This window comes from Anarrhichthys ocellatus, unplaced genomic scaffold, assembly GCF_004355925.1.
Source record: "Anarrhichthys ocellatus isolate YVR2014 unplaced genomic scaffold, GSC_Weel_1.0 scaffold30, whole genome shotgun sequence".
NCBI classification, from domain to species: domain Eukaryota; kingdom Metazoa; phylum Chordata; class Actinopteri; order Perciformes; family Anarhichadidae; genus Anarrhichthys; species Anarrhichthys ocellatus.
The window spans coordinates 977177-989922 of NW_022280060.1; the positions used below are offsets into that span (position 1 = coordinate 977177).

Sequence of the window (12746 nt, forward strand, 5' to 3'; positions counted from 1 at the left end):
TATATATATATATATATATATATATATATATATATATATATAACCTGAATCACTTCCACAAGTTCATTCTGCCTTTCCCTGTGACGTCCAGGTGACCATTGCCTGCGATGCAGTGCTCAATGCACCGTCAGCTTACAAGAAGCAGGAGCTTGAATCCTGGGAGGAGGAGATCCAGGTGTCCAAACATGCCAGAAGTCTCAGACAGCTGGATAATGGGGTCAGGATCCCACCCAGGTAGGAAGGCACCAAGCCACACTGATACACCAATGTGTCATTCATAAAGTGGGCCTCACATTTCTGGGTTGACAGCAATGGTTTCATTTGCGCAACCTTCGTTATCTCCTGCATTTTGCCTCGTCTATCCAGTCTGTTAACAGTCAAATGTAAATCTGATCACTTCTTCACCTCCTTGTGAGCAGAATGCAGTCATTCAGTGAGTCTTTGCATGACTGCAGGATATAAAAAATAAACGCAACAAGAGTCGCTGTTTCTTTGCCATCAGGGGCTGGAAGTGTCAGAAGTGCGAGATGAGAGAGAACCTGTGGCTGAACCTGACAGATGGAGCAGTGCTCTGTGGGAAGTGGTTCTTTGATGGGAGCGGAGGCAACGGCCACGCACTGGAGCACTACAAAGAGACCAAATACCCCCTGGCTGTCAAAATGCACACCATCACCCCAGACGGAGCAGGTCTGAGACACTTTATTATCTCAACTGCAGAATTATTACATGGAGTTAGTCAGTCAGTCACTCAGTCGGTGTCCTTTAAATTGTTCTAGTTTTACTAACGCAAAGGAAGTTCTGGTAAAGTTTCTTATAATGTTTGTAACACTTTTAGGAAACAAAACAATAAAGTAATTATTATTGTATACTACTGTGTTTAAATGGTATAATTTGAAGATGATATACACTGATTTACCAGGTACACTTGTACAATGTAATGCAATCAAAGGCAACAGCCCTGCAACAAAATCTGTTATTGAAGCAAATTATTTTCAGTGTCAGAGATTAATACATTTGTTAGATTTCGGAGCAGGGTATGGTGGACTCGCCCTCCTGAAATCTGGAATTTGAAATGAACATGTTAATTAACATGTTAAGCTTGTATGAAGTCTGATCAAAAAAGCGAGCCCATCATAGTGATTGATCTGAACCTTTGCTCTTAGATGTCTACTCATTTGAGGAGGAGGAAGCCGTGTTGGACCCTCACATATCAGATCACTTGTCACACTTTGGAATTGACATGCTACAGATGCAGAAAAAAGTAAGTTGTCTAAGCTGTGAACAAACGAAACAAAAAAACCAAATGTGAGGCTTCCCCGGTGAAGCTTTCACTCTTTCTCTCTCTCTCTCCCTGCAGACAGAGAACGGTCACCACACAGACAATAACTCCCGGCCGCGGGTCAGTGAATGGGAGGTGATCCAGGAGTCGGGCATGAAGCTGAAAGCGGTGTTTGGTTCTGGTTACACAGGCATCAAAAACCTGGGCAACAGCTGCTACCTCGGCACAGTGATTCAGGTCCTATTCAGCATCCCAGACTTCCAGAGGATGTGAGTACAGGGGTTTACGGGAAAACACGTCATTTATTTTGCACAGTATGTTATCATCTATATTAACAGGCAACTGTTGCTCCGGAGGTAGAGCGGGTCATCCACTAATCGATTCTCCATTTGTAACCAAATGGTAGATGGATAAAATGACTACAATTTCTTACAAAGTATATGAACCATTGACAAAAGGCATCAAGAAAGAGAAACTGCAGTCACAGCTTGTACGTGAAGGACCTGATATGTCCCACCTTTGTAGTAGTTTTTGCAATGCTGGCTTGCATGTAATCATTGAGTCTATAATGTTTTTGTTTGTTGATTGTCTTGTTCTGGATCAGGTATGATGGTAAATGCAGAGTTATTCAGAGTAATGCTTGGTCTTAGTGTCGTCTCAGCACCACTTTGTGTGTTTGGAATCGTCTCGTGTCTGTGCTCCGTCCGAGGTGAGCGTGTGACATGTGTTTTGATCTTTAGGTATGTGGGTAACCTTCAGAAGATATTTGACTATTCTCCCCTTGACCCCAGCCTGGACTTCGCCACTCAAATGTAAGTGATTTCAGTGTTGCATAATGCAGTGTTAGAATACACAAAACAGGTGAAGGTGTTTTCCAACTCAGGCTGTCTCTGTGGTTGAAAAAAGTCTGAGGTTTTAAAATCTAATTTGTATCTTTGTTCTTAAAATGCTTGAAATGACTCAGGCAGTTTTATAAGAGGGACAAGTCTTGTCTCGGAATAAATAATACATATTTTGTCAGGTGAAAGCCTTTTTCCCCCACATGTGCTGGTAAACACGTGTCATGTAAGCCAGTGTGTTGCAAGAGGTCAGTCAGATGCTGTGGTCAGAATGAAAGGTAAGTAGAGTCTTAGCCAGACAGGGGATAGATATCAAGATATATGTGAAGCAACAAATGTGTTGAACAAATGTTCTGAGGCGCATTGCCAGATAAACATGTTTATACCCGTCTCTGTTCGTATTCGATAGCCTGTCAGCACAAATCGGGTAATTCAGAAAGAAAATCTGTCATTCCTATGCGTCAGGCCCGGATTGCTTAAATATGACCCATCTCTTAAAAGCACTGAAGGCAGAGTGTTAAATGAATCTTCATGGGCTGGTGGGAATATCCTCTATAAGATGAATATATTACTCTGTATCCTGTATAAGATGAATATATTACTCTGTATCCTGTACCAAATACAGATGATACAACTGTGCATAAACAAGAAAGTACAGAAAGAGATTCAGAAAATTCTTTCCAGATTTAGACTTAAAAACTACATTGATGTCTCAGCCGGCACTAGCAATCAATTCTTGCTATAATTGTGAAATAGATGTTTTTTTCACAATGGTCTGATCATTATTTGGAAAACAATAATTGTTTTAATTGATGCCTTTTCTTACTGTTTTAGATTAGTCTTATATATTTTTTTGTTTAATACATCTTGGGGCATGCTGTGCATAAAGGGCCTATCTCAGTTAAGCTTTCTAGATACTGTTTATTAAGAGCGATATCTTAAATCAATATGATGCAAGGCATGTACATTCATTATATTTAATGTAAAACATATATATATAGACTCCTGTGTGTGTGTGTGTGTGTGTGTGTGTGTGTGTGTATTCGTTGTTTCAGCTTTGGGAGGATATTACAGATGAAATCAAGTCAATGCTCAGATACACTGCTTGAGATATTTTGCCTATTTCACTTTCATAGTTTTTAATATTTGTAAAACAAGAGTTACATTCATCTTAATATAAGCTTATGACGAAAGTGAAACTGACTGTATGTAAATAGGCTGAGTAAATGACCCCCCACAGTTGATGTACGGTGAATTGTAAATACTTTTTCTACATAGACTGAAGTAGAAACAAAGATTTAAGTTATAAAATATACTGTTTGTAATTAGAATATAGATACCGCGTCTCTGAATCAAAAGGATTTAAGAAAAAACAGAGAACAGAAAAATGATATGTTCCGGAAAGGTTTGTTACTGAGTTTAACTTATTGTCAGCTTATTGTCAGCAGACTACAAATCAGGTGTGTTATCTGAAGGTTTTGAAATGTTTTTCTCCCACGAGTAAAGACACATGTGCACACTTCGCTCATGGTGTGTTATCCAAGAAATCACCCAAACTATACTAAAAGACTCGCTATAATGTTTATGCCTTTTGTTTTTGTCCGGCAGGGCTAAACTGGGACACGGTCTGCTCTCAGGCCAGCACTCCAAACCACCCATGAAATCTGAGCTCATTGAACAGGTGATGAAAGAAGAAAACAAGGTATTAAACTGGGTATGTCCAGCTCCCGAACTGGGTCCATAACCGACGGAAGCATGTTAATACTGAGTGGCAGCAAAGTGAGTCTTTTTCATGTAATGTCCAAACTGTTAGGAGTGTCAGTCTGTCAGTTTGACGTCTTCCCAGTTTAAACATGAAGCAGCTTTTCATTAAGAAGTGTATCTGTGTTATTAACACCTGAGCTTTTTTTTTTTTTTTTCTTTTCCTAATTGCGACAGCTAGAGAGATGTGGATCGAAACAAAAGGAAGATGTGATTTTTAGATACATGTTCAAGTTTTCTTGTGACCTTTTTTTTTTCTTTAGTCTGAAAATAGCTGTTGGCTGCAGTCCCACATGTGCAACTCAAATTGTTTATGAACGCTGCTCCAGGCACAGCTCTAATAATGTGTTTTGTTGTTAATTCCCCACGCTGCTGCTTAATGTTGTCACAAATATTAGTTAACGTCCGTCCTGTGCTTCATGCAATCTCTCAATTCCTTCTTTAATTGATTTATATGGGTATTTCTTTGTGTGTTATGCTTCACAAATTAAATGCACATGATGTGAAATAATTGCCTTTTCAACCACTTAGTGCACGGCTGCCAGGAAAGCATTAAAGCATAATGGGGCCCAGCACTTGGTCTGTAAGCCCCGGGCAGTAATTGATAGGGCCGCGCTGTGATCCTGCACTTCCTACACATGTGATGGTGGGGTCAGGTTTGGATACATATTGACAGCTGTGAAGGGGCTTCAGTTGGCATGCTGTGGTCAGTCTGTATTAAGGAAGTATTACCCATTGCAATTATATATTCTCATTAAAATTACTTTTTAAGTTTACTCCCCTGGCAAACACTTGTACGCCATGGATTCCTTTAGTGTGGCTAGAAGTGGGCCCACATAGTGTGGCAGGGTGATGTAGGCATGTGTCCACATTAGATATATTTATAATTAATTAATTATGAATATTATGTAGCTTGCCTTGTAGGAGGGTAGCTTGGCCTGGCAGTGCTGATGGATTAAGCACATTCACTTAAGTATTGTAGGCTACTACTACAATTTTTAGGGAGCCTAATTGTAATTTACCTGAGTATCTCTATTTTACACACGTAATACTTCTACTCCACCATATATTGGAGGCAAATATTCAACTTTTTTTCTCGACTAACATGATTTTTGTCAACTAATCAAATAGTTGATTTAATCGACAGATCTGTAAAAAGTTTCTCCACGAAGAATCACACAGAAGCACCACTTTTAATCTCGTGTTTACCAGAGATGTGCTCATAAGTTCTTGGAAATAAGTCACTCATGAAAAAACATTTAAAAAAAAAGACTATTCGAATTCAGAAATCTTAGTTGACTACGAGCAAAGCAACCTATTAGTTGACCAATCGACTAAGAGAGGGCAGCCCTATTTATCTGATAACTTTAGTTACTACTTAGATTATTAATAAATCTAAATCAACTAATTAATGATATTTCATTATAGGTTAAAGTACCCAACAGTAAATATAGTAATTAGAATCAACGTTAGTCCCACCGTTACCAGCTAAGTTTACAACATGAAAGTGATGAACACATTAATGCATCACTAATTACAATTAATATAATTATATGAATCTAAAAAGGGGCGAAATTCTGTATGAGTAGTATATTTTAATGCTAATACTTTTGTAGTTTAACTTGATTATGATTTTAAATACTCTTACTTGTGTATTTTTACAATGGAGTAAGTTTTCTGAATACTTCCCCCACTGTTGCCTGTCAAAAATTGTTGGTTTTACGCTTCGACTTTTGTGTGTATAACACAAACGAAAAGCAAATCTGTTAACGCTAGCTAATTCATGCTCTTTAAAGGTACGCAAATGTTTTCACTCTCTGACAATCGAGCCAGCTAGCTAGTTGTTCTAGGTACTCAGTTTTTCATTGTTGATGCTGTACCTTTTCTGCATCACTTTTCTAACCTTGAGTCACAGCCAATACCACTAAAATCAGTATTATGGTATGTCAATATGCTATTTTACAGATTCAAAACCCTTCACATGATATAAAAGCAAGTGTCTTTACTGAAGCTATAAATGCTTATATGTCACACCGTGCTTTGTATTGGATTCACCGGTAATTCTCCTGGTACAGAGCCTGGTACTGGCAGGCCACACCAAGATGCTTTCACTGTATATCTCTAATATTCACTACTGGTCTGCTCTGCTGTGTGGTCTGATACTCATCTCTGAGACAGGTGAGTGGTCATGCAGTCAGTGTGTGTGTGTGTGTGTATGTGACCCGCAAAATGTTGTCATTCCAGCACCAGCAGAAAGGCGTCTCTCCTCGAATGTTGAAGGCCCTGGTCAGCAGGGGACACCCAGAGTTCTCCTCCAGCAGACAGCAAGATGCCCAAGAGTTCCTCCTGCACGTCATCAACCTGGTGGAGGTGAGTGAAGCCAAACCTCTGTGCACGTCAAAATATTCAAAATGTACAATGATTATGTATTAGCAGGAACCACAGCCAGTAGTTTATGTGGACAGGTCACGTTGGTATGTATGTGACATCATGAGATTAACAGTCATACCTACAGAGCAGGTGTTGAGTTATTAGAAGCTGTTGAGTTTATAAAAAAATGTAATATAAATAACATTGTGCTGTGTGTAGACTTAGTCACGATTTTTTGAGTTAACAGAATTATTTGCCTAATATGCTCAGCATTCAAGCGTTACATGAAAATCATTTTTATTCCTAGTTTTGGTTGAATATTGGGGTAAAGAATTGTTGTCTTTTTTTTCTCCTACATTATTTGTTTTTTTACAAAATGGCTGGGTTACATCTGACCTGTGACACACATGGACAGGCAGCTGATTGGGAGGGGAGGGTCTGCTTTTGACTAAACACAGCTCACTGTCTCTTTGGTTGGTACGCACACATGGGGTACTCTGACATGTCTTTCTCAAACTGGATATAGATAGCTCGGTGCTATCTGTTCCACAGGGAGGCCAGATAATGCTTCCTATTCTGCCTCAGCCGTGATGCATGCCCTGACTCGGACCCGACACTTCCTCAGCAACATGCCACCAAAAATTACAAAGACACTCATTTCTACATATTTGGCCCATAATCTGTAGAAATCTTACAGCTCTAATTCGAAAAAGGCCGTTACTGTCTTACCCTCCTCTACTCCTCTTGCTTGCCTCTACAGCTGTCTGCGAACTAGACACATATTTAGTTATCCAGACATAGTTAGTGTGACTAAAACCACCATCAGCAACATTTCCCTCTGTCTATGTCAGTCTGCATACTCGACCTGAGTAAAATTATAACTTGTGTATTTCTGTTACCTCTTAGAATAGAAGGGCTGGACTGCAGAAAAGCTGCGGCGCAAACCAGCGTGTTAAGTCGTGATGCTATCCTTCATCACAGTCTTCTAATAAACACAGTGTAAACTTCAGTGACCCTTGTTCAGAAGCAGTGAGGAGACACAGAGCCGCTCAGTGATAAAGATGAATGGACCTGTGATTCTGAATTGATGTAACACACTCAGTTATGGAGGGGTACTGTAAGTTGAGGCGGATCCTAAATTAAAGAGTGTCGTCTACATAATAAATGACTGTATTAAGAGATGTGGGTCAAACAAGCAGTAGGGTTGTTATGCCAGGAGACTGTAATAGACCACAGCAAGGAATAGATTTATAGATGCAGTTGCATTTGAAACCTCAGGCTGTCATGTGTCACAGAAGCTTCACATGTTCATGGTACATGTGAAGCTTCTGCACAGCTCTTAAGCAGACGGTGTTGTTTTTGACTTGGAACTCATTTCTAAAATATTCAGATCTTACTCCAAAAAGTATTTGTCACAATCTTTATACCAAGACACTCTTTATTCAATATTTAAACAAAAAGTCTGTTATCAAACTAACTGCCGACTCTCATTGACTAGTTTTCCTGATATTCAGTCTCACCCTCTCATCCTCCATATACGTCGTTGTCTTACAGAGGAATAGCTCAGGCACAGAGAATCCAAGCGACGTCTTCCGCTTCCTGGTGGAGGAGCGAGTTCAGTGCTGCCAGACACGCCGGGTTCGTTACTCTCAACGGGTGGACTACTGCATCCAGCTGCCAGCTCCCTTTGAGGCGGCCACCAATCGAGGTAAAAGGAGCCCCCCATACACACAAAATGATCTGCTGCAGCAGGAAGCCACAGCTGCCTCAGGTCGATACAGCTGCACAACGCTGGGCTAAGGTGGCACCAGCCGCTGGGGAATCAGCAGATTCTTCTCTGAAAGGGCACAGAAGGTCCTTGTGTGCTAGACTGAAGGCTGTGTAGTTCAGAGTGAGGAGGGGACATCTTTGTCTCTTAAAGTGACTTGTTATATTCTTGTATTATTCCTTTAAACAAATGTGACCGTGGTAAAGGTGATAGTCTTTGTTTGATGCATTGTAGAAGAAAGCAGAGGCTGTCAATGTTTTGTCAGCAGCCATCTTGAACACCTTGAACCATTTATTGATATTCAAATGCAACTTGTATCGATCGCCCTTGATTTTACTCAAATCAAAATGTTGAAATACAGAATATTATGGTGTTTTGTGCAGCTCAAAGTGTTTGTGTTTGTTGTCATTCTACCAGAGGAGCTGCTGGCATACGAGACCAAGCGGAGGGACGCTGAGGAGAACATGCGGGCTCCTCCAGAGCCGGTCAGAGCTCGGATCCCCTTCACCGCCTGCCTGCAGGCCTTCACAGAGCCGGATAACGTCCCCGACTTCTGGAGCTCAGCGCTGCAGGCCAAGTCAGCTGGAGTGAAGTAAGCAAAGATCCACCTGTTCTTGGGCCCTGAATCAGTGTTTTTTCATCACCTTACATCTTTAAATCAAAGCTGTATTAATATTGTATTCCTAAAATTGTATTTCCTTTCTTTTAAATCCCATTTTCTTGAACATTTCTTGTTATTTCCCTTTGCAGAACTTCCCGTTTCGCCTCCTTCCCAGAGTATCTGATTTTGCAGATCAAGAAATTCACATTCGGGTTTGACTGGGTGCCGAAGAAACTAGGTAACTATCTGTTACCCTTCACCCTGGGATTTAAACTGTCTTTTACTGGCCTCCACCAATGTTGTGACTCAGTTATTATACGTATTTGTAGTGCTGTAGATGTCCAGCAGAGGGCACCATCAAACAGCAATTCACAAGGTGAAACTGTACAATTTTGACTCCGAAATTCAAATGAGTGTCTTAAATTGCAGAAACTCTCAGGGTGCTCTTATCGCGTTGCCAACAAAATCAAGGGTTTAAATTGTTAAACTGTGCAGTTTTCACGAATTAGATAAGGCCATTGTGTCATTTACACAAACAGCAGGAACCTCACTTCTTTTGTGATCAAGTTTTTCTTTGATATGTTTTCACTCCTCAGTGAAATCTGTGAGAGGTGTTCAAAAATAAGTGCTAACTGATAAAGTGCCAACATTTAAAAGAAAATATCAAACTAACCCATTGATAAAAGAACAATTGATGAATGCGGGCTATGAGAAAAGATTTAAAAATGATAAAAAAGAAGCTTTTAGAACCACGGCTTCAGGAGACTTGGAGCAAACACTCTGATCACCATGAATGTCAATTCTCAGTGAAGTTGTATGTGTGTTTATTCCTGTATAGACTTGGCCATTGATGTTCCAGACTTTCTGGATCTGAGCAGGCTGCGAGCTGCTGGGCTGCAGGCGAGTGAAGAGGAGCTGCCTGACCTCCTGCCTCCCATCGTGCTAGCTGAAGACACCAGAGGTACTGAAAAAGTCAATTTGATGTACGTGTGTGTGTGTTTGTGTTTGTGTGTGTGTGTGTGTGTGTGTGTGTGTGTGTGTGTGTGTATATATGCATCGAGATACAGCCGTATGCATTAAGAGACATGTCAATACAGTTGGGACAACTACATTACAAGTAGGATTATGTAAATGATCTTTTTAATCTGACATTTTGTTCTTTCTCCATTTCTATTGCATATTTGCAAATAAACATTGGTGCCAACATTTGGTTTAAATATTCAGATATATTCCACTGTTTTCAGATCAGACAGTGCTCCATTTTTCTAACCCAGCATTCACAGAGAAGGATCCCCTGGTCATAAGCTGCCATGACTCACCTACAGTGTCCTTCAGGGATATATTTGCATTCGTGCGTGACTATTTGGGGAAAACAAATGTAAAACAGCGCTCTTAAATACTGGAGGCATTTTTGGCCCTTCATGTTCAATTCCACAGTCCTTTTATTCATTTTAAAGGGCATTGTTTTCTCCGAGCACCAGATTAAAAAAAAAAAAAAAAAAAAGTTGCCCGGCTTGCCAAAGATATTCTGTAATATTAAAACGCTTTTAATATGAGACAGCATACAGTATATCAGATTGTTCCCAGTAAAGTGGAATACAGTGTTGCTTTGAGAACTAACTCAGATGTATGTTGTTCCAAAGCTGCTACCTAACATCCTTTTCAGGAGATGTAGGGGATTTTTGTGACAGAGACAAACGATCCGTGAAATTGTCTCTAATATGATGTTCTGCTCAAAGCCACCCAGGTTTACTCTTAAGGGCATATTGAATGGAATCCCAGGGAAAGGCATGCTCAATCAATTACTGAAATGTTGTTGTGTTCACAGTGTGGCTAAGCCTAATAAGTTATAATGATTTTATAAGATCCCCTTGTAATGCACTTCCCTGGGCTCTGGGAATAGAAAGCCACCGAGTGCGTTTTGGGCCCAAACTGTATTTTATTTTACTTTTCTTGAAACTTTGTTGCATCAGACTGTTTGATGCTAAGTGATATTTCCAGCATGACATACAGTGTACTTGAGCCTTTTTGTCTGCCTCTCTTCCTAAAGGCCAAAACTACAACCTCAGTTCCTTTTCTTTCTTTCTTTGTCTCCTCTGTGATTGTGATTCTCACTCCTCCATCCCTTCTTCAGTTGTTTGCAAAGTTCAGCGACATCAAGTTATCAGTGTCCTCCTTAATATTTTAGCAGGCGTGAAGCACAGAGTGTTCTGTTCCGTCTCAAGCTCCAAACACAAAAAGGGTCCCAGTACAAAGACACAGTAACATCAGCAAGCAGCCTTTGCAGCACACATCAACAGACCTGGGAGGGTTTTTTTCTAAGAGCTTTACAGAATCGTTTAGCCCGCTGCTTGTGAGGACAGGAAAGTCGAAGGACAAAACTGAAGACTGAACACGTTCGTCTGAATGTGCCTTAATATTTCAGGAAACCTGTACCTGCTATCTCAGACCTCCAAACACATGAAATTAGCTCCTTGGAAGAGCGCATCGACTTAAAACTCTTCAGACCGTCACATAAATCGTCCTTTGAGCTGAAACTACCTTGCTAAGGCAGCATGGCATATCTCCGTCTGACAGCAGGAAGCTATCCAGCTATCGGAGAGGCCCACAGTGAAACCAGTGCATAGACTGTGTAAATGTTGTCTGGATGTAGTAAGTTGGAGCTGGTAGAGTTATTTGAATCTTTTATTGCGTCTCACGTTGACTTCCATCAGAGCTTCTCTTCCGATAGACAGAGAGGTTAAAACCATTTGTGTTAAACATCTGGAAATGATGTGCTGTTTTCAATGCATTTTCTGATGGATTTTAAATGATGGGTTTTTGCAAATGAACCACTGACCCACTATCCCCCAGCTGGCTTCAGCAGTGATTAATCACGGGTTACTCTCCAAAAGGCTTCAGTGCTCCTTATTGATTACACAGTACAGCCCAAATGTGTTTTCCTGTCTGCTGCTTGAACCACATTATTTCTCATTGGTCGGTGTATCACCAATTCACTCAATTATTCCAGGCCATTAAGGAAATGGAAGGAAAAAATGTATCATGGCTGTTTGTGATTCTATTTTTCTTTTCGAAAACACAAAACAAATGATTAAAAGCTGCTCAAAAGCAGCCATTTTTCAATTTCAAATACCCACTGGGTATTTAAAATGAACCATGATCTGTTTTGTTTTTCTGAAGTCAATAAAAATATGAACGAGAGGGAGGAAGCACACGAGAAATTGTGTGAGCAGGATTTAATGAAACTAAAACTGCAACCAACTAAAACTGAATTTGGAAAACACCGATTCAGCAATGTCCATTATACAGAAATATCTACAGCAGCTTATTATTTACCAAACCAACATTTTGGAAGATCCTCTTATTTGATATTATTTGTAGATTAATTAGCTTGGAAGTGAATGTACTCAAAAATCAAAATACACTAAACCAGTGCTAGTGTGTGATCTCATTGTGTGCCGTCACCTAAAATAAGTTTCTTCTCTTTCAGATAACTCCATGGGCTCCATAGACTGTGAGTATTTCATCTCTATTCAACCGTTCTCAGTTATACTATCTATGTGAAAAACTTACAGCCATGGAAAATGTATTTTGGGCACCAAGCAATGATTAATGCTATGTAGCTAAAGCTATGACCATGTACACTTGAGCAGGTGCTGCAGCTGCTCTTTCCTTCCGAACTAACTTTACTTTTTCACGTGGCTCTGCTTGTTAGCCAGACTCATTCTTCTCCTTGATAAATCATCCCTCAATAAAGACGTCCCCAGGGCTGATTCTCCCATGGTCTCTTTGTCTAATGAGGCCCAAAGAGAGAGAGCCACCACAGATCTGTTTGGTTGTTTAAATTGGTTACCGGTGGTGTTGAAAATCAGCAACTGCTATGTTTTTAGTTATTGATGTCGGTCTGTCGCGTCCACAGCTCCAGAAATAGACGAGGCGGCGGTCATGCAGCTGGCAGAGATGGGCTTTCCGCTGGAGGCCTGTAGGAAGGCGGTCTACTACACAGGCAACATGGGCCCAGAGATGGCCTTCAACTGGATCATAGCCCACATGGAGGAGCCTGGTAAGGGAACATCACTGCATTCAAATGAATGCAGTGATGAAATATTGCAAAAATATTTTGCCTCC

The 12746-nt window shown here is 40.4% G+C and overlaps 1 protein-coding gene across 1 annotated transcript in view; it reads left to right on the top strand.

The window, feature by feature from the left end:
• usp13 (ubiquitin specific peptidase 13) overlaps nt 1-12746 on the top strand; it is a 33279-nt gene that overhangs the window by 12429 nt on the left and 8104 nt on the right. The window contains exons 4-16 of the mRNA XM_031863858.1: nt 52-234; nt 503-687; nt 1164-1261; nt 1358-1548; nt 2020-2091; nt 3727-3820; nt 6124-6249; nt 7804-7957; nt 8435-8609; nt 8768-8856; nt 9457-9579; nt 12109-12132; nt 12538-12681. Of these exons, the coding sequence (XP_031719718.1) occupies nt 52-234; nt 503-687; nt 1164-1261; nt 1358-1548; nt 2020-2091; nt 3727-3820; nt 6124-6249; nt 7804-7957; nt 8435-8609; nt 8768-8856; nt 9457-9579; nt 12109-12132; nt 12538-12681 (1658 nt within the window). The remainder of the gene's footprint in view (nt 1-51; nt 235-502; nt 688-1163; nt 1262-1357; nt 1549-2019; nt 2092-3726; nt 3821-6123; nt 6250-7803; nt 7958-8434; nt 8610-8767; nt 8857-9456; nt 9580-12108; nt 12133-12537; nt 12682-12746) is intronic.